The 21741-nt window shown below is 38.1% G+C and overlaps 1 protein-coding gene across 1 annotated transcript; it reads left to right on the forward strand.

Moving 5' to 3' along the window:
• The first annotated feature begins 32 nt into the window (after positions 1-32).
• On the forward strand, positions 33-20829 carry BORA (BORA aurora kinase A activator). Its single transcript, XM_051618363.1, has 12 exons — positions 33-75; positions 976-1146; positions 2272-2378; positions 5718-5763; positions 8859-8940; positions 10173-10238; positions 10853-10909; positions 12238-12455; positions 13551-13704; positions 14981-15582; positions 15951-16082; positions 17461-20829. The coding sequence occupies exons 2-12, from the start codon at positions 991-993 to the stop codon at positions 17644-17646; spliced, it is 1806 nt and encodes a 601-aa protein (XP_051474323.1). The 5' UTR covers positions 33-75; positions 976-990; the 3' UTR covers positions 17647-20829.
• Positions 20830-21741: the final 912 nt, after the last annotated feature.

A 21741-nucleotide genomic window follows, 5' to 3' on the forward strand; every position in this document is an offset into this window, starting at 1 on the left:
CTCGGCGCGGCGGAGGCGGGAGCGCCGGCCCGGGGGAGCATGAGCGGGCTGGGCGGCCTCCCGGCGGCTGCGCAGGTACCCGCGGGGTGCGGAGCGGGCCGGGGCAGGGCTCGGTGGCGCCGTCGTCCTGGGGGGAAAGAGGCGGAAGAGCCCTCGGCGGGCGTTGAGTCGGGGCACCTCTCGTCCCCTTGGCCACCTGAGGCGAAGGGGCCGCCTGGGCAGGGTGTGACGGGGGGACAGCAGACCCGCCGGCCCTTCTCCGCCTCCCCGTTGCGGGAGGGAGCGGCGGTGCCTCCCGCAGCCCCCCCCCGGGGGCTGGGCTGGCCTGGGCCCGATTCAGGGGCGGGGGAGGGGGCGGTTTCAGCGCCCGAGCGGAGCGGGACGGTGCTGAGGGCGTTATGGGCTCCGCGGGTCTCCCGGCCGTTCGGGCAGCAGCGGGGTCTCCCCAGCGCCGGCACGGCTGCTTCCCGCCGCGGGGTTAGCTGCCCGGTGCCAGAAGCTTCTGCGGCTGCCCGGGGTGGGGAGCGGCGGGCCTGTCGGCGGTGCCGGCTTGCCGGTCCCTGCGGGGCCTGTGGGTAACGCGGGGCTGGGGGCGCCGAGGGTGCCCGGGAAGGGAGCCCTCCCTGTGCTGCCTGCGTTCCGGGAATGCCGCCTCGTTTCTGAAGCCCTTGGGTGGCAGCGGCTGGTATGTGAGCTTATGTATGCTCTGGTATGTGGTTTATTCTTTTTTAAAATCACCTTTTAAGTGTCGCTTCTTCTCTCGTTTTTATAGGTTCTATTTATTCTAGTGGCTCTTCGTATCAGTCTTATTTATCAGCTTCATATGCCAGGAGGTCCATGGCAAAGTTAACTTAGTTTTTGGTAGTCTGAAAAATGTTTGCCTGTCTCTTCCCGAAGCCTTCAGGATTATCCTAAAAAGTCGGAATGAAACTTCTTTATTTTCCTTTCTTAATTTTTCCTCTCTCTCTTTTCCAGGTGTAGCATAGTGATATGGGTGACACGAAAGAAGCTAAAATGCAGATAACACCAGAAACTCCAGGAAGAGTCCCAGTCCTGAATCCTTTTGAAAGTCCAAGTGATTATTATACTCTTCAGGAGCAAATTGTCTCCAGTCCTTCAATCTTTAAAGCAACAAAATCCTCATCTGTAAGATCTAGTCTTTAATTGTGTACCTGTGCAGATGTACAGCTAATATTTTGAAATGCATTTAAAAGTTTATTTTACTTAGTGTATTTAATGTATACACTAAGCCAAAGAATTTTGGGTAGCTTTTTGTTGCTTCTTCTGATTACAGAAATAAGCTGCTTTACTACTAATGTTGTCACTTAGTCTTCCTACCTTCCTCATTTGTTTATTTTTTTAGATATTAGGTATATCAGTAGATCAGCATAAACCCCCTAAGTGCCAAAATCAGTTGAAAGCAGGTAAAGGACAGTTGTTGGATGTGGTGATCTTGTCCTACTTCCTGGTTACATACTAAGCAGGCTGGATGCAAGTAAAACTTAATTGCACTTCTGTAATAAACTTTGCAAATTCACAGAATCACATTAATGATTTTGTGTATATATAACATTTTTAGTTGCAAATTACATTTTGGTTTGCAGTTGAAATTATTTTCTGCTTCACAGTGGAGATTGTGCTGTAACAATGAAACTAAAAATACTCACTTGGTAGATAATTTTTCAAACATATTTGAGCAGTATTTTGTAGTTAAGTGTTAAATAAAGAGGTGAAGCTGCTTTCTTTCTGAATTGGGTTTTGTTGTGCCCTATGCATGGCATTCTGAGGGAAACTTTGCAGGATGCATATGGGGTTGCAACTCCTAAGCTGTCTTGGAAACATGAAGGGAAAGGAATGTCATTCTGTTAATTGCATGGGTATTATTTGGGCTAGGTATGGACACTGGGCTTTCATGAAACCACAATTTTGATTGTGGCAATCTAGAAGCAGCTAAATTTTGTCCAAAGTTCTGTATCATGAGTGAATCTGGCCTCAAAAATTGAGAAGAAATTAAAATTTCAGTTTGTAATAAATATCAGCCATAACCTTCCACTTTATATTATCTTATAAATCATTGTTGTACCACTGCCAGGATGAAGAAGCCTGATTGACTTACTCATTTTTTTTACAGTAGATAGTTTAAATAGAAACTGTTTTGGTTGTCTTGGACAGAAACTATATGCAAGTGATGGGTCCATTGAGATTTGTTCTGTGATTTTGTTTTTATCTTTTTAGACTAGCAAGCATTAAGATGTCCGTTTCTTTTTTTAGACACCAGGAAAATTTAGATGGTCTATTGATCAGCTTGCTCTAATAAATCCTGTGGAAATTGACTCGGAAGATGTTCGACGCCAAGCAATGTATTTGAGTCATGCTAGGTAACTTCCCATCTGTTTTTATGCAGTAAAGTTAGCTTGAATGCTAGAACAATTATTTTGTTTTATTGACGTTTTAGCACAGCATGAAAGACTTATTATTCAACTCTTGTTACATAGGTTTTTTTGTGTCCCTAATGCGGATCTAATACTTAGATGATGCCACCTGTGTGTGGCTCTTCCTTCACATTAAGAACAGTTGACTCACCCGAGTGCAGTTTGGAAGACAGCCAGGTGAAAGCAGTCAGCAGAAGCAAAAAAAATGTCTTGCCAAGGATTGTTACCATGTGTTACCTTTTCTGATCCTTGTAACAACACTCAATGTATCTTCTCCAAGTGTTCTATACTGAGACCTATGAAGCTTCTTTGGTCTTTGGGACTCTTGCAGAAGGATAGAGCTGGGAAAGCTGGTCGTGTAAAGCCAGTACCCTGTTTGAGAGGTATAGATTGGACTTAATGTGTAGGGGGCAAGACCAATAAGCTTCCTGTTTTGAGGAGAAGGAGACTGCTAGTTACTTGGCATAATTTGGGTACCCTGATCTCAAGTTTCTCCTCTCTCTGAAAAGAATTTCCATGGGGAAAACTAATGAGTAAGTAAAACAGGCTTGGTATTCACAGCTCATCTTGAGGCATAGTTTAATACACTAATAGTACAGAATAACATGGCAAGTGAAGGTAGCTATGGGAAGGCCACAGTGGTGAATCCTATAGACACTCGCATACATTTTGTAGATAGGACGTTTCACAAACAATTGCACCTTGTGGCATGAAGCACCACACTAATTGAATATAAAACAATCCTCAGTCCTCCATCCTGTTTATGCCTGTAAGACTTTCAAGTCCTATTAGTGCAATGAAACACAGATAGAGGGCTGTTTAGGGCAAAAGTCCTGTGAATATTCATGGAATCATAGAATGTTTTGGGTTGGAAGAGACCTTTAAAGGTCCCCTCTGCTGTAAGCGGGGACGTCTTCAGCTAGATCAGGTTGCTTAGAGCTCCATCCAGCCATTCCTTGAATGTTTATGGGGGGAAGGGGAATCTTCCACCTCTCTGGGCAACCTGTTCCAGTGTTTCACCACTCATTGTAACAAAAAATACTGTGAATTAGACCCATTGTTCTTAATTTCTGACTGAACCTACATCTCCCATTTTGAATAGGAAGAGGTATAAGAAGGAATATTAGTCTCTTGCTACAGTAATATTTACACAGAATGTAACTCTCCAGCTGTATCTGTGAATAATTATGTCTTAATGGCAGTATTTTTCTTAACATCTGTTTGTTTCCTGGTCTTTCTCTAATAGCCAGTAGGTTTCAGACTAATACTTTTTATATCTTACAAAGCCTTGTGTTTTTATGGAGTTGATTACATTGTTTCTGAAAGCCTATTAGGACACATACAAAGTGGCTTAAATTTAGATGGCTTGGGTGACAATTCCAGTGGTGATTGCTGGCAGGGCCTATAGATATAAATGTATTGTCTCAACAGGTCCTTTCAGTCTGTCCCCCTATGATTTATTTTCTTTAACTAGGAGGCTAGTTTGTCTATGTGTAGATTTGCTGTGTCCAGCATTTTGTATGGCAACTGATTTAAATTTACATTTATAAGTACTGCCCTACGGAAACTGAAGTGTCATAAATACAGCTCTTGACATTAAAAGTTCTTCATAAAAGAACTGAGTTTTTGAAGCCAATGCATAATGTTACACAAGCTATGTACTCCATTTTAATAATGCTTAACAAGTAGTTTTCTCAGTTGAACAGAACAACAAGCATAAGAAATTTGGTGTGTACCTATTTCAAGCTAAATTCTCACTTACATAGTGAAAACAGTTTGGGTAGCAGCACAGTGTAAAACCTCAAGAACATTTTGCAAACTCTTAAGTGTGTATCGCATGTAGACTTGATTTTGTGCAGTTTTACTGTTTTTGTAAACTGGGCATCATCTGCATGCTGTGTGTTTATTGCACTGTTTAATAAAATTATTAGGATAACTTCTGGCACACTGTGTCAGTGAGAAATAGTAATTGAGCAGACAGAGTGACATAGTCTTATCCAAAAAACTTTCCTCTTCCATTTTTGCTTCTGCTGGTAGATATTGAATGCTTCTAAATCTGATGCTATACTATTACATGTTAAATATTTTAAAATCTGTACTTCATTTTGCATACTATGTGTCACAGTTGCAAGTGCTCTGTGGGTTGAAGTTGCAAACAAGACTTTCTTGTTTTTATTCTTGTTAAATATATATGACATTTTAACCTTATTTTCCTGGTGTTATGCACTAAGAAAAAACATCTGCACTTAACAGCACTTCAAGTGGGATCTGTTTTCCCAGTTCCCCTGTTTCTTCTCTGGAATCTGCTTTGTAATAATGCTTATTACTCAGGATTCACTATGCATAAATTTACTATGATTGTATGCTTATTTTTTTGATAAAAGAACTGAATTTTGTGCAGGTGCTTCATGGAACTGTCCCTTTAGCATCATCTAGGTACACATAGTTGAAGATAGTGTGCCCAAGTATTGCAGATCTCTTCAAAGTCTGGTTAGCATCAAAGAAAAAGAGCTGAGAGGGAAAGTTTATGTATGTGTTAGATACATCCACATGTGTTTGTGTAGTTAATAATGTCTGTTCTCTGATTTTTAAAATTATTTAAGGGTAATTCATGTATACAAACTTTGTATGAAAGTGTTATGTGATTCAGCTAAAATGATGTTGAATATTCATAAGAGAATGTGTTAATTGATCCAAACTGAAACACGATATTGTATCATGAACTGAAGAAAACATGGGAGACCTAGTTATTTGAAAGGGGGAACTCTGCTGGGAAAGTGGGTTGTGTCAGGAATTCAAGAACAGAATCGTTCCATGAGTATTTTCTGTTGCCCTTTTCTTTCTTACAGTACAATTATTTTATTCTGCTTGGTTCTGTAGTGAGATTCTTTGTAAGCCTAATCTCATGGCAACTTTAATAGTAAAATCTATTGATATGACAAATTTAACATAACTAAATGGATTACCTTGGAAGAACAGTTATGATCGAGTTTTTGTCCAGATGAAAATATTAGTTGATACCAGGAGTAAACAGAAGATTTATAAATAAGTACTTATATATGGTACAGGTCTATTTCAATTTATCTAAAGTAATTGAAAAGTGCATTTACGCCGTATCTGAATTTATGGTGTGAGATTATTGCACACAACAGTAAAAACATAGTAAGATTTGGGGTTTAGTGCAATTTCATCTGTAATGCTTCCCTTAAGCATCTGTAAAAGATTACATGGTTGGACTTTATGTGGTGGTTTTGATAATTGAGTTGTTTTTCATTTGTTACTTAGAATTGATAAAGAGACAGAAGACAGAAGGCAAAAAGCCATTGAGGAGGTAATAAAACTTTATACTATCAAGTATTGATTTGTTTTAGCTATGTTCCTACAGAAAATATCCACATCTATTACAGGATTTAAAAACCTAGAAGCCTTTTATATTTTAGTGGTCAGTAAGAAAGTAATTTTGTATCCTCCTCCATTGCAGTTGTAGTTGGAATCCACATGGTCTTTTTCTTCCCATCTTCTTTCACACACCTGTAGGTTAAAACAGCAGATTTTTTCTTTCATGTTGCTTGGCTAGTGGGAATATAGCCATAGGATAACTCTTATAAGTAGTTAATTTAAGGTTAAAATAATGATTGAGTGTTTTGGGTTTACAGTAACTGATAGTGATATGTAGCTTAGTGTCTTTTATTACATTTTTTAAAAATATAGCAGAACCTTGGTGATTTATTTTTGTTTGTTTCTTCCAAAGTTTGCTTAGTTAAAGGCAAGACTTTTTTCTGGTAGCTTGTAATTATTTTCATCCATTTTTCATTGAATTTTTTACTGTTCATTTGTCTAGCAGGGAAGGAAAAGTCAAGTGTTTCAAATCTTCACTATAGAAATCTTCAATGTTGTTTCAGTTTCAATTAAAAAAAACAACGCTCTGATAGGCAGGTCTGCCTTAGTGTTAGTGACCTTCTTCTGTTGTGCCATGGTGCTATCAGTTTGTCTTTATAAACAAAAAAATATATTTCATTATTCCATAAAGGGGCTATGTAGTTGACCTGCAGCTAAGATACTCTGTTGTTCTAAATGTAAGTTAATAAGGATATTTCTTCTTTGTGAGGGATAAGCTAGTGGATTATGCAGCTGAACAGCTTGAAATCATGTCTCTGATAGAAATAGCCTTTAATAGTTGAGCATCTCAAGCTGAGATTTTTTTTCTTTTGCTTTGAGTTTTGCTTTTATTGTGAGAAGAGGATTTCCCATGTTTCTTAAAGCCATGTAATAATGTTCATTCCCTCAGCATCAGGGTGTTCTAGAGTGCAGCTGTGACAGTAGATAACAGTTTCTGGTTTGAAGAAAAGGACTGAAGTGCCAGTACTCATAAATCATAGAATCATTAAGGTTGGAAGGGACCTCAAAGATCATCAAGTTTCAGCCCCCCTGCCATGAGCAGGGAACCCTCCCACTAGATCAGGTTGCACAACACCTCGTCCAACCTGGCCTTAAAAACCTCCAGGGATGGGGTATCAACAACCTCCCTGGGCAACCCATTCCAGTTCATCACCACCCTTATAGGGAAGAATTTCTTCCTAATATCTAACCTAAATCTCCCCTCTCTCAGTTTAAAACCATTACCCCTTGTCCTATCACTATCTTCTCTGATGAAAAGCCCCTCCCCAGCTTTTCTGTAGTCCCCCTTCAAGTACTGGAAGGCTGCTATAAGATCTCCCCAGAGCCTTCTCCTCTCTAGGGTGAACAGCCCCAACTCTCTCAGCCTGTCTTCATAGCAGGGGTGCTCCAGGCCTTTGATCATCTTGATGGCCCTTCTCTGGACCCTCTCCAACAGGTCTGTGTCTTTCTTGTGCTGCGGGCACCAGAACTGTGCACAGAATTCCAGGTGGGGTCTGAGCAGAGCAGAGGGGCAGAATCACCTCCCTGGCCCTGCTGGCCACACTTCTTTTGATGCAGCCCGGGATGTGTTTGGCTCTCTGGGCTCCATCACACACTGGTGGCTCATGTTGAGCTTCTCATCAACTACCGCTCCCAAGTCCTTTTCCTCAGGATTGCTCTCCAGCCATTTTTCCCCCAGCCTGTATTTTTGCCTGGGGTTGTGCCAACCCAGGTGCAGGACCCTGCACTTGGCCTTGTTGAACTTCATGAGGTTGGCACTGGCCCACCTCTCAAGCCTGGCAAGGTCCCTCTGGATGGCATCCCTTCCCTCTAGGGTGTCAGCTACTCCACACAGCTTGGTATCATCAGCAAATGAGAATACACTCAATCTCACTGTCCATGTCCCCAGCAAAGATGTTAAACAGCACTGGTCCCAGTACTGACCCCTGAGGGACACCACTCGTCACCTGCCTCCATTTGGATATTGAGCCATTGACCACAACTCTGGGTGTGGCCATCCAGCCAATCTCTTATCCACTGAGTGGTCCATCTGTCAAATCCATGCCTTGTCAGTTTGGAGACCAAGATGTCATGTGGGACAGTGTCAAAGGCCTTGCACAAATCCAGATGGATTGTTAGTTGCTCTGCCACCATCCACCATCTGTAGCCCTGTTGTAGAAAGCCCCCAGATTGGTCAGGCATGACTTGCCCTTAGTGAAGCCATGTTGGCTGTCACCAATCACCTCTTCATTTTCCATGTGCCTTAGTCGGCTTTCCAGGAGGATCTGCTCCATGACCTTGCCAGGCACAGAGGTGAGACTGACCAGCCTGTAGTTCCCTGGGTCTTCCTTTTTCCCCTTTTGAAAAACAGGGGCTATATTCCCTTTTTTCCAATCAGTGGGAACCTCACCAGACTGCCATGACCTCTCAAATATGATGGACAGAGGCTTAGCAATTTCATCCACCAGTTCCCTCAGGACCCGTGGGTGAATCACATCAGGTCCCGTAGCATGTTTCAGTGCTGGCCAGTTTAGCCAAACACACTAACAGTAGTGCGGAACAGCTTTGGTTGACCGTTTCTTTTACTGTTCCTGCAGCATCTCTTGTCTGTAAAATAGCTCTGTTGTCAAAATACAGCAGTTTAGCAAACTGAAAATTTGAAAAGAATTATGTTGAACTATAGTGCAGTAAGTATGGTAGGGAGAATTCAAATTTCTAAATCAGTAATTAGTTTTAAGTGAAACTTTTATACAATTTTCACTCTGCAGGCTTGAAAGTTATGACATGGTATATGCCATAAAGAACATGGGGGTCTTCAAATCAAATTGTTTTTTCCTTAATCTTTTTGAGCTTGAGATAATGAAATATATTTTTAGTATAAGGATAACATTATAGGTTTTGGGGAAGGAAGAGTTAAAATTATTAAAATAGAGATATGAGAGTAGCAACAGATACAACTTTTTTTTTTCTTGTTCAGGGTACTGATCTAAATTTGAACATATCCAATTTTTACAAGTGTTAACATGGTTTGTTTCTGTTTTGTTCTAGTTTTTCACAAAAAGACTCATAGTTCCTTCTCCTTGGATTCAACATGAAGGCAAGCAAGTTTCTCAGTTTAATTCAACTAAATGTAAGTTGGTTTACTGTGTCCGCCCCAATGTATCTAGCTTTTGGAGGAATTAGCAAGCATAATTTTTACCAACCTCCATTTCAGTGTTAAGAACCAGTGATAAAAGATGGCACAACTGATAGATTTTTAGCTTTTCTCTCAAAGTGCTTTATTTGTTGAAAAATAATTTATTAATCCAAAATCTTTCATAATTTTTCCTTTTTTGTTATTTATTTTCTTCCTGTTCTTAAGTCTTTTTCCCTTTACGATCTGTTTTCTACCAGTTTAATTTACATACACAACTTTGCTCTCTCAGTGCTGGTAATAGCCAAGTCTTTTACTTTGCTCTTTTCTTCTGATAGCTGCATGTCTGACTTACTCTGATTCCTTTCCTGCCAATATAAGTAAATGGGAAACTGAGTTCCATATTTTTCTACCTTTACTTGCTAAGTAAATTCCTCTTGTCCTCTAAGTGTCCTACTAGCTCACTGTCTCTGTACATAGGATTGTGTATTTTGTTTATACCATTGTTAGATTTTATTATTCATCCTGCTGTTGTTAAAGTTTATTTATAACCAAGAGGATACGTAATAAATGGATTACATGCTTGACAAATGTCAGCTATGAAGTTTGGTAGGAAATTCTTAAAATCTAAAATTCTAAATTCTTAAAGTGTTTGGGGTTTTCTGCATGTTTTGGGAGAAGGTTAAACTGTTAAAAAAATTTATCAAGGAAATGCAGCTTGTGGATAGTGTGTTTTTAACTGTCGATTGTAAGATCATAATTTCTTGGACAGCAAACATAAGCCACAATCCTAGACCTGGAAAAGTGAGCGGTGAAGGAAAAAGGTCTAGTATGTTAGCTGTATAAAAAGTGGAGAACGGTGGATTCTTCATCTCTGTCTTCAAGTCCAGGCTGTATGATTTTCGCGAAACGTGTTTTACTTGAACACAGCCTGTTTGGCTAAGCATAAACTGAGTTTGTTCTAAATCTCTGTAATTTAGAGGAGACTGCAGGAAACTAAGATTTGCGCAGCGCTGATGCTACTTCAGTTAAGCTTTTTTTGAATAAAAAAGTCCTGAAATTCTCTTGATCAGCTAAAATTGTTATATTTTTTCAGTACTCCTTTTATAATCTCTTCCAAACTTTGATGCAAAATTGTGTAGTTGTATTAAACATTATAACTTACTGCTGCTAAGTTTCAAAACCATGTGCAGTGCATGCTTCAATTGAAATTCTTACCTGTTTTACAGCCATAGATCTAAATAGCATTTCTCCAATTGGAAGACAGCTGACTTTGCAGCCTGGGAAAAGCAATGGTGAGTAAAAGGCAATGTCTGAAGCTCAGGCTTTCTCTGAAGCAAAATAATTCTTTTTAAAATGGCTATTTAATTTCAAAAGAAAATTATTTTTTGTTAGTATTCCTGCAGAAATAATTTTTCTTGAACTATATGGTACTATTAATTTTAATATCCATTTCTCATTCACAAAACCTCTGTAATTTGTTTGGTCATTTAGGATCAGAGGTTCATGTCTATTTTCTCTGCCAAATAAATAGCAGAAATCTTAGGACATATTAATGTAACTGTTTCAGTGAAACTATTTCCTCTTACATAAATGAGTGTTTTTTTCCAGTGTATTCTGGTAATCTTCTCTTTCTTTTGCATCCTTCCTTCCTTCAGAGATGCTTCCTCAGCTAAGAATGCCCCTCTAGAGACTTTTGTTACAATCCTTGTTGGTTTTTTATCTCTAGGCCTGAATGTGCTGCATATTGTGTTGTCAGAACAGAATCCTAGCTTTAATTAACACTTTTCTTTATTGTAATTGTAACTTAAATAGCTCGATTGCAATGTAATTTGGAAGTGAATTTTTGTTTCTACAGTTTTAGTAAAAGGTCACTGCAAGCTTATTTTATTGGTTTTATTTGTTGCAGCTTCTTGTCAGACAGTACTGTCTTTGCCAGTGGATTTTAATCTAGAGAAAATACTAGGTATGTCATGTAATATCTACATTTAATCATGAAAGTCTAAATAGAAAACTTGATTTTGTATTGTTTGCTGTTGTTTTTTTTTTGTCTTAAGAAATACTGAAAAACTAATGTGTGAATGAAAGTTTTAAGTATGTGTTGTAAATAGTTAATGCATGTTGCATGGGACATCTGACTTAAATTATATCATTTGAGTGTAGACATAAAGATAAAAGAGGAAGGATACTGAGGGCAATTGGAAATTGCTTAACAATTCTGAATGCACAAAAGGTAATTAGCAGAAGACACATCCCTCCATGCATGCCCCAAATAAAGCAATTATTTAACTTAGCAGAGCTGTTTGACTTAGATTGCTAGCCATGGGGCTTATAGTCCAACCTTGCCCTGAGCAAAGCTATGCTATAATTCTGTGCCTTTAATTTAACTGAAACCATGACAGTGATTAGAATGTGTGTGATGGCAAAAAAGCCATTATCGCTGAGTAGGAATACAGGAGTCCAAATTAACTGTCTGATTGCAACTGCTATATCAAGCAACTGCTGCCATCTTCTCAGGCAATAGAACTGGAAAGGCCTATTCTTACAGTTCAAATATGGGAATAGTGGGTATAACCAGCTCAGGTTCTTGGCTGCATGCTGGTATTCCAGTATTGAAGTACACAACCCTCATTAGGGGTCATCAAAATTACAGCAGAACCAGATCTGTTGCTTTGGTGTTTGATTTTAACAAATACTTCAATCAGTGAATAGTTAGTGAATTAATGAAAACTTTCTTCTCTTACAATAGATATGCAATTGAAAGACAAGGGCAAAAAATTAAAATAATCTAGTAACTCTCCGCATATTTTAATGGGTCTTTGCTAAGATCTGTGTACTCTTTTACTGTAAACTGCTAACTGCTTTGACTTTTTTCGAGTAGAATCTGGTTTGCCTTTGGGTATCAATCACCATGATCATCAAAACATATGGAAGACCTGAAAAAGGGTCTCCTCTTGCTTAGGTAGTATAGCAATTTCTTATTCACAACTCAAATGTGAAGAGTAATACAGTTTTGGAAGAAGGCTGGTAAGTAGATGCTAGCCATATTTTGTATAATTTTTTTAAGTGCAGACTTTAGTATTAAATGATGGTAGACAAAAGTGGAACCTTGGTAGGCAGGGTGGACTTCCTGTAATGATAAATGGTCCTTTGGAATAGGTGCCTAAATTAGATTAATTCCTTGCTGTATTGGTAAATTGGATTACATGTTTCAATTTTGTTATATATGCCTCCATAGTGGAAGATTTTTTTTTCCTTGCATTTTTATTGGAAATTACTTCTCCACATTTCTAGGTGAATATTTTAGAACTGATGAATTTGCAGATCAGTCTCCAGAAAATCTGAGCTCTTCATCGCTCAGAAGAAAACTGTTTTTAGAAGAGAATGGAAGTGTATCAGAGTGTTTATCCCCTTCTTTGCGTAGTCCATGTGGTAGTCAGCAACTTGGAGTGCTTTGTTCGATTGACATATCTCCAGTCCGATGCAGGAGCCCTCTGGAAACATCTAGTTCTGTAAGTTGCCTGTTTTGGGAGTTGGCTGGGATGTGACTTAGCTGGCACAAGAATAGTTCTTCATAGAATCATAGAATGGTTTTAGGTTGGAAGGGAGCTTGAAGATCTTCTAGTTCAAGCAAGCTGTACTGATTCCATGTTCCAAGAGACTTCACAAGAGGAACAACCATGTTTGTGATTAGCTACCACTGCTTTATGATAGAGGATTTATTTGTTTTTTTCAAATTCTAAATTCAGAAAAAAAATTATGTAGACAAAAAAAAGTTTTGAAAGAATATTACTGACTTTATTGTATCAAATTATTGTGTTGCGCTGCTGTTGTTTGGGGTAGAAGGAATTATGCTTTCATTTTGTGTTATGAAAAGGAAGCAGGAATTATTGCATACACAAAACTTGCTGAAACATGTTGAAACCTTTTTTATTCATAAAAAGTATATACAAAAAAAAGGCCTGTTTAAATCCACAAACTGCTGTCTAAAACACTAGTTGATATGAACAGGTGATATAATTTCCCTTATGCGTCATAAACTCATTTGTGGTACAAGAAATGACTTGTGGATCTTTGAATGCAGTGCTAAATATGCTTTTCTCTTTTCCATGGAGTGCAGATTTCAGATCAATTAACTGTTATTAGAACCCAGAACGATAAGTCTTTTTTTTCAGTTAAGTGAGATGAACTTATTCCCAGGTTGACATAGCACACCTATAGGTGTGGTTTCATCTGTTTGGTGGCTGAAGTTTTGGCTGTTTTTCCCTGTTTTGGCTTCTCATATTCTTAAATATAATGAGTATTATAGCCCTAGTTGGTATTATGTGACAGCTTTGAGACAATTGCTCTTCTCTTATGTGCAGGTTTAAAGTCCAAATGAAGAGTTGCAACTGGAATATTTAAGCTAAACTACTGATAGAGATTGTCATAGTACAAGATTGCTTTTTCTTTGCACTGCTATATTAAGGTTTTTAATTAGAAAACTTTTATATGTGCATATTGGTCAAAGTTGACCTGAAAATATGCTCTTTATTTTGTTTTGTGATTATAATTTTTTAATTATTATTTTTTTTATTAGTAGTAATTTTTTTTTTTTTTAACTGAAGGGTCAGTTTTCATCAAGCCCTATTCAGGGAGGTACAAGGGCTTATAGTCTGGGAAGTATAACCAGTCCCCCGTTTCCAGAGGGATCTCCTGCACATAATGGTTCTCCTACTTTTTCACCAATTGCTTTTCACATAAGACAGACACCGCTGTCAGGTATGGTTTCATGTATTCTTCTTTTTTGATGTATATATTTTGATTAAAAAAAATCCTGCTGCCTTCTTACTAGAACTTATTTCTGTTTGGAGACTAGCAGTGTCCTATGCTAAACATTTACTGTTTTAGCAGTGAAATATCTTAGTGATGTGAAACAGTGACATGTATCTGCTTGCAAAAATCAACTAGGAAAAGTGCTTTAGAGGAAGGAATTGAGACCTAATAGGAATTAAAAAAATTAAAAGGGTTAATCTAGTGTGAAGAGGGGTTTCAAAGCCATATGCTTGAACTAAGCAAGGTCACAATTGATTTGGCCCAACCTGAAGCATTTTAATTGGACAAAGAGTGTTTAGCTTGAGTTTTCAGATCATGTGATAGTCAAGATTATTTGAAATTAAACTGACTAGTGAAGAATCATAGAATGTTCTGGGTTGGAAAGGACCTTTAGAGGTCATCTAGTCCAACCACGCTGCAGTGAGCAGGGACATCTTCAACTAGATCAGGTTGTTCAATGCCCTCTCCAACCTGACCATGAATGTTTCCAGGGAGGGGGCACCTACCACCTCTCTGACCAACTTGTTCCAGTGTCTCATAGTCATTAATTTCTTCCTTATATTTTGCCTGACTTTCTTATATCTAATTGTGAAGAAATCACAATCATCTTGTGTTCTCATTGCTTTAGAAAATGTCAGTATTTCATGTTTCATCCATTGCGTGGGAAGGCTTAAGGGCATGTTTAATTCATTCTTTTTATCTGATTAGCCTGGTGGTATTTCAACACCATTATATGTGGACATAGCATAGGTGTTCACCCACTTGTTTGATTTTTCTTGAAAACTACTTTGCTATCCCTATTTTTTTTTAAATGCCTGTAAAATATTTAATTTGTATTTGTTCAGAAAAAAAAACCAAAAAAAAGCCACAGAAACATCTTTCGCTCATTTTCCTGTGGACACTGTGTGGTATTGGCATTTGAAAATGCAAGGCCTCTGGTACAGCAAATTGTCATAGGAAACAAAATTGGTGGTAAAAATGGGATACAACTTTACCTTTACCGTAATACTTTAAATGTCTTGGTATTCTTTGGCTTTGTGGTGGTGGTAGGTTTTGGGGGGGTTTTTTGGTTGTTTTACTTTTTTAAAAGGCCTTGAAGCCAAGAGACAGTGGTCAATGAAATACTGTATACTTGGCTATAATTATTCAAAGGACTTTAGGTCTTTGAGGATGATGACTTCAACTCCACCATCTAATAGAGTAACCTTGTTGTTTTTTACAGACCAAAGGCAATTTACATTTCGTTCTCCAGATATTCCTTCTTCCTCAAATAGAATGACACCCTCAAATACAAGAAGTCCTTATATAGATGGTTGTTCTCCAATTAAAAATTGTTCACCCATGAGGCTTGGAGCATGTCGAGGAACTGCACAGTATCAGACTTCTGTCATCAGAATACCAATTGCAGTTGAGAATCACAGTGAGGATGAGGAAGACAAGGAAAATGCTTCTCCAGCAGAAGCTCTGTTCCCAGAAGTGGATAAGGGAATAAACGTACGTCAGCAAGACAGTGATACTTTTGCACATGGTACACGTCTCGTTGTAGCAACTGTGTCTATTGCACCAGATCACACGGAAACTTGTCATCAAAGGTTGTCATCATTTCAGGCTATAGAAGGCTCAAAGGAAAATAATACTGTAGATATGGCTGATGCAGCTGAAGTGTCAGAGGAGAACACTTGGATAAAAGAAACAGTTGGCAACAGCAATGCACCAATGACCAGTTTTATGACAGGGATTACTTTCAGTATTGAAAACTCTCGCATGTGCATGTCACCTCTCGCAGAAAGCAGTGCACTTCCTTGTGACAGCAGTAGTATTCAGGTAAAAATCAAACTTTTTTGCTTCTCTGTAAAACTCAGCTCAACATATTAACTTCTAGTATATAAACCATTCTGGAAGTAATTGGTGGATCTTACTGGGTGTGATGTGTGTTGTATTGTGAATTTTCTTCCTTCCCCTCCCATCCCCTTTATCCTCTCTCAGTGAAGTCAGCATTTCTATGTTACCGTGTACAGTAACACATTTTACTCAACCCAAAATAATTCTGACAGGCCCATTCACAATTTGCTTTTAACTGATGGCAGCTGGTTTGTTGCATTATGTTCTGTAAATCAACTGCAAGGCATATGAGGTATGAGAATCTGAGGGGTTAATTTGCAAAAAATTTAAGCCCTGCTTCTTGATTCCAGGTGGACAGTGGTTATAATACACAGACATGTGGAAGCAGCATTATGGATTCTGCGGGGGCTGAAAACAGTTGCAGAGAAAATGATGTGAATACTAATGTGTTTCAGAATAAATCTCAGCTTCTAAGAACAAAGGTAGGAGTTAAATTGTGATACAAAAGTGATACACTTTCCATCTAAAGCGTTCATTCCTTGTTTTATTCCATTTCAGGGAGCTTGAGTGAGGGGAGATATTGTTAGGTGATAATAGCATGTTTAAAACAAAAACTAAATGCAGGACAAATATTGTAAAATGACAGTAAAATAATGTGTTCTATGAGAACAGCAAAGGATGTTTCAGAGGAAACTGAGGTTTTGAGGCTGCTCACGGCTGCTGATATATTGTTGTGGTTGCTGTTTGAGTTTTTTTTATTGCCAAGTTTTTAAATGTGGGCCCTCATAGAAGCATGTTTTCTGGGAAAAATTCTCTACCTCTTCCTTTCATAAACTAGCTTCAAGTTTTCTGGACCATACCTGGCACGCTGATTTGGTGGGAAACTTCGTGCTTGGGTACAGTCTTTTTAGTACAAGATCTTTGATGACCTATCAACAGAAGACAGTACATATCTGGCTCTTATCCTTGTGATTGATGGGAATGAGTTCTACTTCTTCCAGAGAATGGAAATGCTTATTTCTTTGGAGGAGAGAGTAAAGTTCATCTCCTCTTACTTGTTAATTATGGTCTTACAGTCATATAAACTTAATAGTTTATGGTCTACTATTTAGTGTCATTATAGTCTGAAGGGGAGACAATATTGACCAGTAGTACCAGAATATAAAATGACTCAAGCCCATTCAATCCTGCTGTATCTGACATGCTAATAGCCCCTCCTCTGCCAAGGTAAAAAGCAGATTGATGGTGCCTTGTAGACCATTGACATCACATTTTAAAGTCTCCTCCTTTAAGGGTGCCTTCACCGGAAGAATAGATGGATGTTTTGTTTTTAACTTCTAAAAATACCCATCTACTCTGAGGTCTTCCACCAGCCGTCCTCTTGGATGTGGATTATATGTGTGAATGTATTGATCAGAATGAGTTGTGTAATATCCAGTGTGTCCTAGAGACTCTCCAATGCCATGCAGCTCTCTTCTCCCTCTGCTAGTCTTTCGATTGCTAGACCCTGACTAATCCAAACTTTGCATTTTGGATTAGGATGTAAGTGTGGAGGCATTAAGAACTTCATTCACAACTGAGAACCCTCAGAAAATTCAAAGAAAAAAACACTGACGTTGCTCACTGAAATAATTCAGTATGGCTCATTCGGAGCATGTGATCTGAAAGGAGGTTCTAGCTGACAGCACGTCTCAAAGATTTGTGCAGAGAAAATATTCTTTTCATTTCAGAAGGGGAGAGCTGGGAGGCTAAGGTACTAACTGTAACTTGAAATTTTCAGATAGTAAGTTTGGATCATGTTTCTTTCAGGCATTATTTGTGAAAATGGTTTTAAAAATTAACTTTTCCTTGTTAACCTAGGAGTGTTCTGTTTTAAACCATAAGGACCATCAGTTGCTGAGAGCAAAATCTCCAGAGAAGCAATCCTGTTTCCAAAAAGCAAAAATACATAGTACAGTATTTGGTCAAAATGCAACTTGCAACATTTCTGCCTGGAAACATAAAAATGAAAATCAAGTTCAGGGATTTCACAAAAATGGTATGTAGTTTTCTGATGGAGAACTTCAGTTGTGTTAGCAAATAAATTTACATATATATGACCTCATTTACCTGGATTATACATACTTTTTTGCTTTTTTTAATGTGATTGTAATAAATTTGTGTATATTAAGGAAGTTTTTAAAAAACGTGGGGTTCTTCAGGTCTTAATAACAAACTTACTGGTATCATTAAGTGATCCTTTTGAAAATCAAGTCTGCTAGACTTGGTACAAAGAAACCATAGTGCTTTTTCAGAACTGTTTCATCTGAGGAGCCCTCTTTTGAAAGTTTGGACATTAACTTCAGCTATAAGAGGAGTATTTTAGACAGACTGAGCAAACGTAGGCTAACCTGCACAGGAGCCAATGTAACCGCAAAAACACCTACAATTTTAAGACACAACTCCTACAGGCATGAGTTTTTTCTTTGGGGAGAGAGAAAGGGAGTATTAGCTTTAGATTGCCTTTTCTCAGGTCAGATTAATCGTGTGGCTTCAGGAATACTAGCACTGGTACCAAGAAAGTTTACTGGGCAGACGTAAAATGCTGGGGCTGTGATGAGAGCAGGGCTGGGGAAGCAGGAGAGGGGAGAGTGTCTGTCAGTGTCAGCCTAAAGTAACAGTGATGAAACTCACCTGTGACTTTCACTAGGAAAGAATAAAACTAGAGTTCCAGAAATGGGTCTGTGGAATACGTGTATGTTTTATAGCAGAATGCAAACTGTTAAAATATAGGTGTTTTGATTTTAATACCAGGCTAGTCCTTTTAATTAAGATTTCCTTGTGAACAGCTGTATGAAAACTCCATTTCAGTTATGGAAATGACGTACTTTTCCACCATTTAAAAATAAAAGTTTAATTATGTTAGTAATGAAGTAAGGTGTACATCAGAAGAAGTCTCTTAGCAATGATCAGTTTTTTCCTCAGTTTGACAGGAATGGAAGGACAGGTGATGCATATCTCTTTATAGGAAAATAGCATAATCTCTTCCCACTACAGTTCTTACTCTTAAAACTGTTTATCAGTTAGCTTTCCATGTACTTAAGATTGGTTACTTTTAAATTACAGTGTTGTTACTTTAGTAGTTGTATTAGTACTCATTTTGAAGTTGGTCACTTGACTCCACCAGTGTCTCCTCAGAACCCTTGTGTCCAAATCGATGCTCTGATACCCTTTTAAAGGAACATACGAAGCTGCAATAAGGTTAATTTCTCTGGGTACATCCGTAAGAGAATGGTGCAGCATCCCTTCTGTTAAAGTAAACCATTACACTTTTACTTCCCTCTTATGTTTAATTCCAAGTACTATTATGTTGCTTACTTAAATTACCAAAATATTTAGATAAGCATTTAAAAATATACTTAACTTTTGCACGCCACTTACTGCAAAAAATACTAATATAAACAAAGTCTTGATACTTCAAACAAAACCATCGATGAACAAAAGTGATGGAATGAGGAGGGTCTGGAAGCCCAGAACTCCCTTTGCCTAGTCAAATCAGATGTGGATAAATTTGATTGGATTTGTTTAAAAGAACCTTCTGAAATTTTAAAATGTGAATGGAGAAAAAAACAAATCCATATGGTCTCATCTTCTAGCTGTAGGTGACCAAGAGGGGAAGAAGGGTAAGGGAAATTCTGGTATTTCAGAGCTCTGTGTTTGTAGAGCTCTGAAATAAACTTCCTTGGATTAATCAAGTCCATTGCAGTATGTGCTCCAGGTGAAGCAGTCTTGCTGTCTTTTCATAGCAAGCATATCTAGTTCCAGAATACTGGATAGAGTTCTGCTTCCTATTCTATTCCACAACCCAAGAAGGGCTTGTACCAAAGTGATAGACTCTATTGGCACAATAAGCTTGAAACAGTTGGTCAGACCTAAATTTGAAGGCAACTGACAAGATTTTTCAAAAATCTCTAAAGGGAAGATATGAATAGAACCGGCTGAGCATGAAAAAGCAATTAATGCATTCGACCTGAGGATTCTGTGCAAGTATTTGAATAGGACACTTGAAATATTTTCATTAATAATTAATTCATCAGTGAAGGCTGTCTGAAATATATACTTAAAAGAAAAAACTTCTGTGCCATAAACGAAGCATATTTTGGCTTTATTTGTCACATTGCAAAAATAATAATTAAAAACATTGCTTTAGATTTCTAACCAGCAAACACGACATGCGTTATTTTTACTCATATAGCAATTTAATCAGTATTTCTCTAACACGTATCAGATTGCCTGTAATTGAACCTAATGTTCCAAATTATCTATTTCATTATCTCGAAGCACGGCCCTACTAAAAGCTGGAAGGACACTAAAATCATAACTTTCAGGGGATGAATTGTGTTAAAAGTAGAGAATGAACTTACAACTTCTGGAAAATCAATTTACTGAATAGGAACTTCAAAATGATCTTTAGCATTAGCTTGTAAAGTTTGTAGCTCGAAAGCAAGACAACTTGTCTGAGATTTAGAAGTTATTTATGACCTTGTGTCTTTACCGTTTCTTATGATAATCCTCTTTAACAGTAATCAATTGAAAGACTGAATTTCAGATTTCTGGACTGTACGAAGGATTTATTTTTGCAAATGTGATTACTAGAAATAGTACTAATATTGAAAGGGGAAGATGAAAAGAAGCAGGGTGGGCCAAGTTATGATCTGTTTCTGAACTGTTTGGTGTGGTATGCATAATTAAGATTTGTTTTTATTTTTAAATTATTTTTTTATTCTTTATAATGGTATGCTTAATGATCAGAGGCTTTCAAAATATTAATGCATTTTAAAAAATCAATCACTAGAATGTTTACTTGTACCCTGTGTAAGCATTTTCTTGAAGGGGGAACTAACAGCAGAAATGGGTGAATGTGAGAAGCAATTGAAGATCCCCCAACTAAATTGCCTGTATTGTCTGTCCTGTGTTGTAGTCCTCAATTAGATGAGAATTATTTATTTTATGGAAATCTGTGTTTTTATGTTTGTATAATTGTTTTGTAGGAGAAATGTATTGTGCAAATTATTGTGGAAGTCATTTGACCATTCTGTTTCTCTAGTTGAACTTCACGCATTGGTTGGCACACATTGCACAAAAGGGTCGTTGTTTACATTAAATTAACTTCAGTAGTTTGAATGAGTTTTTTTCACACATAAAACTGTAAATTGAGTATTGAAACAGAATAAAGACATCTCTTACTTACCTAGCTTGTGTTTGAGGGTTTTTTTTTGCTATTATTTGCATCATCTTTCATTTGAGTGCTGGCTACACCTCATGTATGTATATAGTGTGGGGGTGAGTGGCCTTGAGGCACACAGGAAGGTGATCCAGCAAGGAGCTTGGCAAGCTTTTGCCTCATACATACAGTTAAAAAATGGGCTCAGTTACTATAATTTATGGTGCTGAATTAGAAATGTAGCACCAGTGTTCTGTACAGCTTTTTTGAACCATATAAACCTTAAAACATCTCATTCACGGGGGTTGGGATTTTCTGTTGCAATTAGTTAAATGTGTTAATTGTCTCCTTTTATAAAATGTACTTTATAAATGTGATCCAATCCTTTAATGATAATGACAGTGTACAGGGAGATGAGTAAATATGGCCAAGTGACAACCATGTATTGATCAACTGTGACCCACTCATTGATTTACCCAAGGAAACCACTGAGGAGTAAGTGACCAAAACAGAAGTTCATGAGGTGTAACTCTTAAACGCTGGCTGAGGAACACTTGCAGTATGTGGGATTGCAGTTTCTTGGCTTTGAGAGCTAGGAATTGGCATAAGCAGAACCAGTCTATGAAAACTACTATAATCCCAGGCACTTTAGAGGATAGTTTCGGTGAAATGAACTTGCAGAATTCTAGTTACCAGCTCAAAGAAAGCTTGATCTGTCTCATCCCTGTGGTGGGAGTTCAGCATCAAGTCTAGGAGCACACTTAAAATGGCTTCAGTCCTCACAGCACACAAAACATGCTTATTGGCTGCATAGTCAGGTGATGGAGCTTGAATATGACAATGCAGTTTAATGCATAGAAGAGGATTTTTTTTTTTTTTTGAGAAGTCCAATTAACTAGTGAGTAGCTTACCAGAATCTTGGCAACACAAGCTAGTAT

Source organism: Apus apus, chromosome 1 (assembly GCF_020740795.1).
Source record: "Apus apus isolate bApuApu2 chromosome 1, bApuApu2.pri.cur, whole genome shotgun sequence".
NCBI classification, from domain to species: Eukaryota; Metazoa; Chordata; class Aves; order Apodiformes; family Apodidae; genus Apus; species Apus apus.

What these genes read in the sequence shown, in the direction of transcription:
- BORA (XM_051618363.1), top strand. Translation starts at nt 991, where the DNA reads ATGGGTGACACGAAAGAAGCTAAAATGCAGATAACACCAGAAACTCCA. An exon ending in GGCAAAAAGCCATTGAGGAG is followed by an intron (nt 5,764 to 8,858) that starts GTAATAAAACTT and finishes GTTTTGTTCTAG; the next exon opens with TTTTTCACAAAAAGACTCAT. An exon ending in GTGACAGCAGTAGTATTCAG is followed by an intron (nt 15,583 to 15,950) that starts GTAAAAATCAAA and finishes TCTTGATTCCAG; the next exon opens with GTGGACAGTGGTTATAATAC.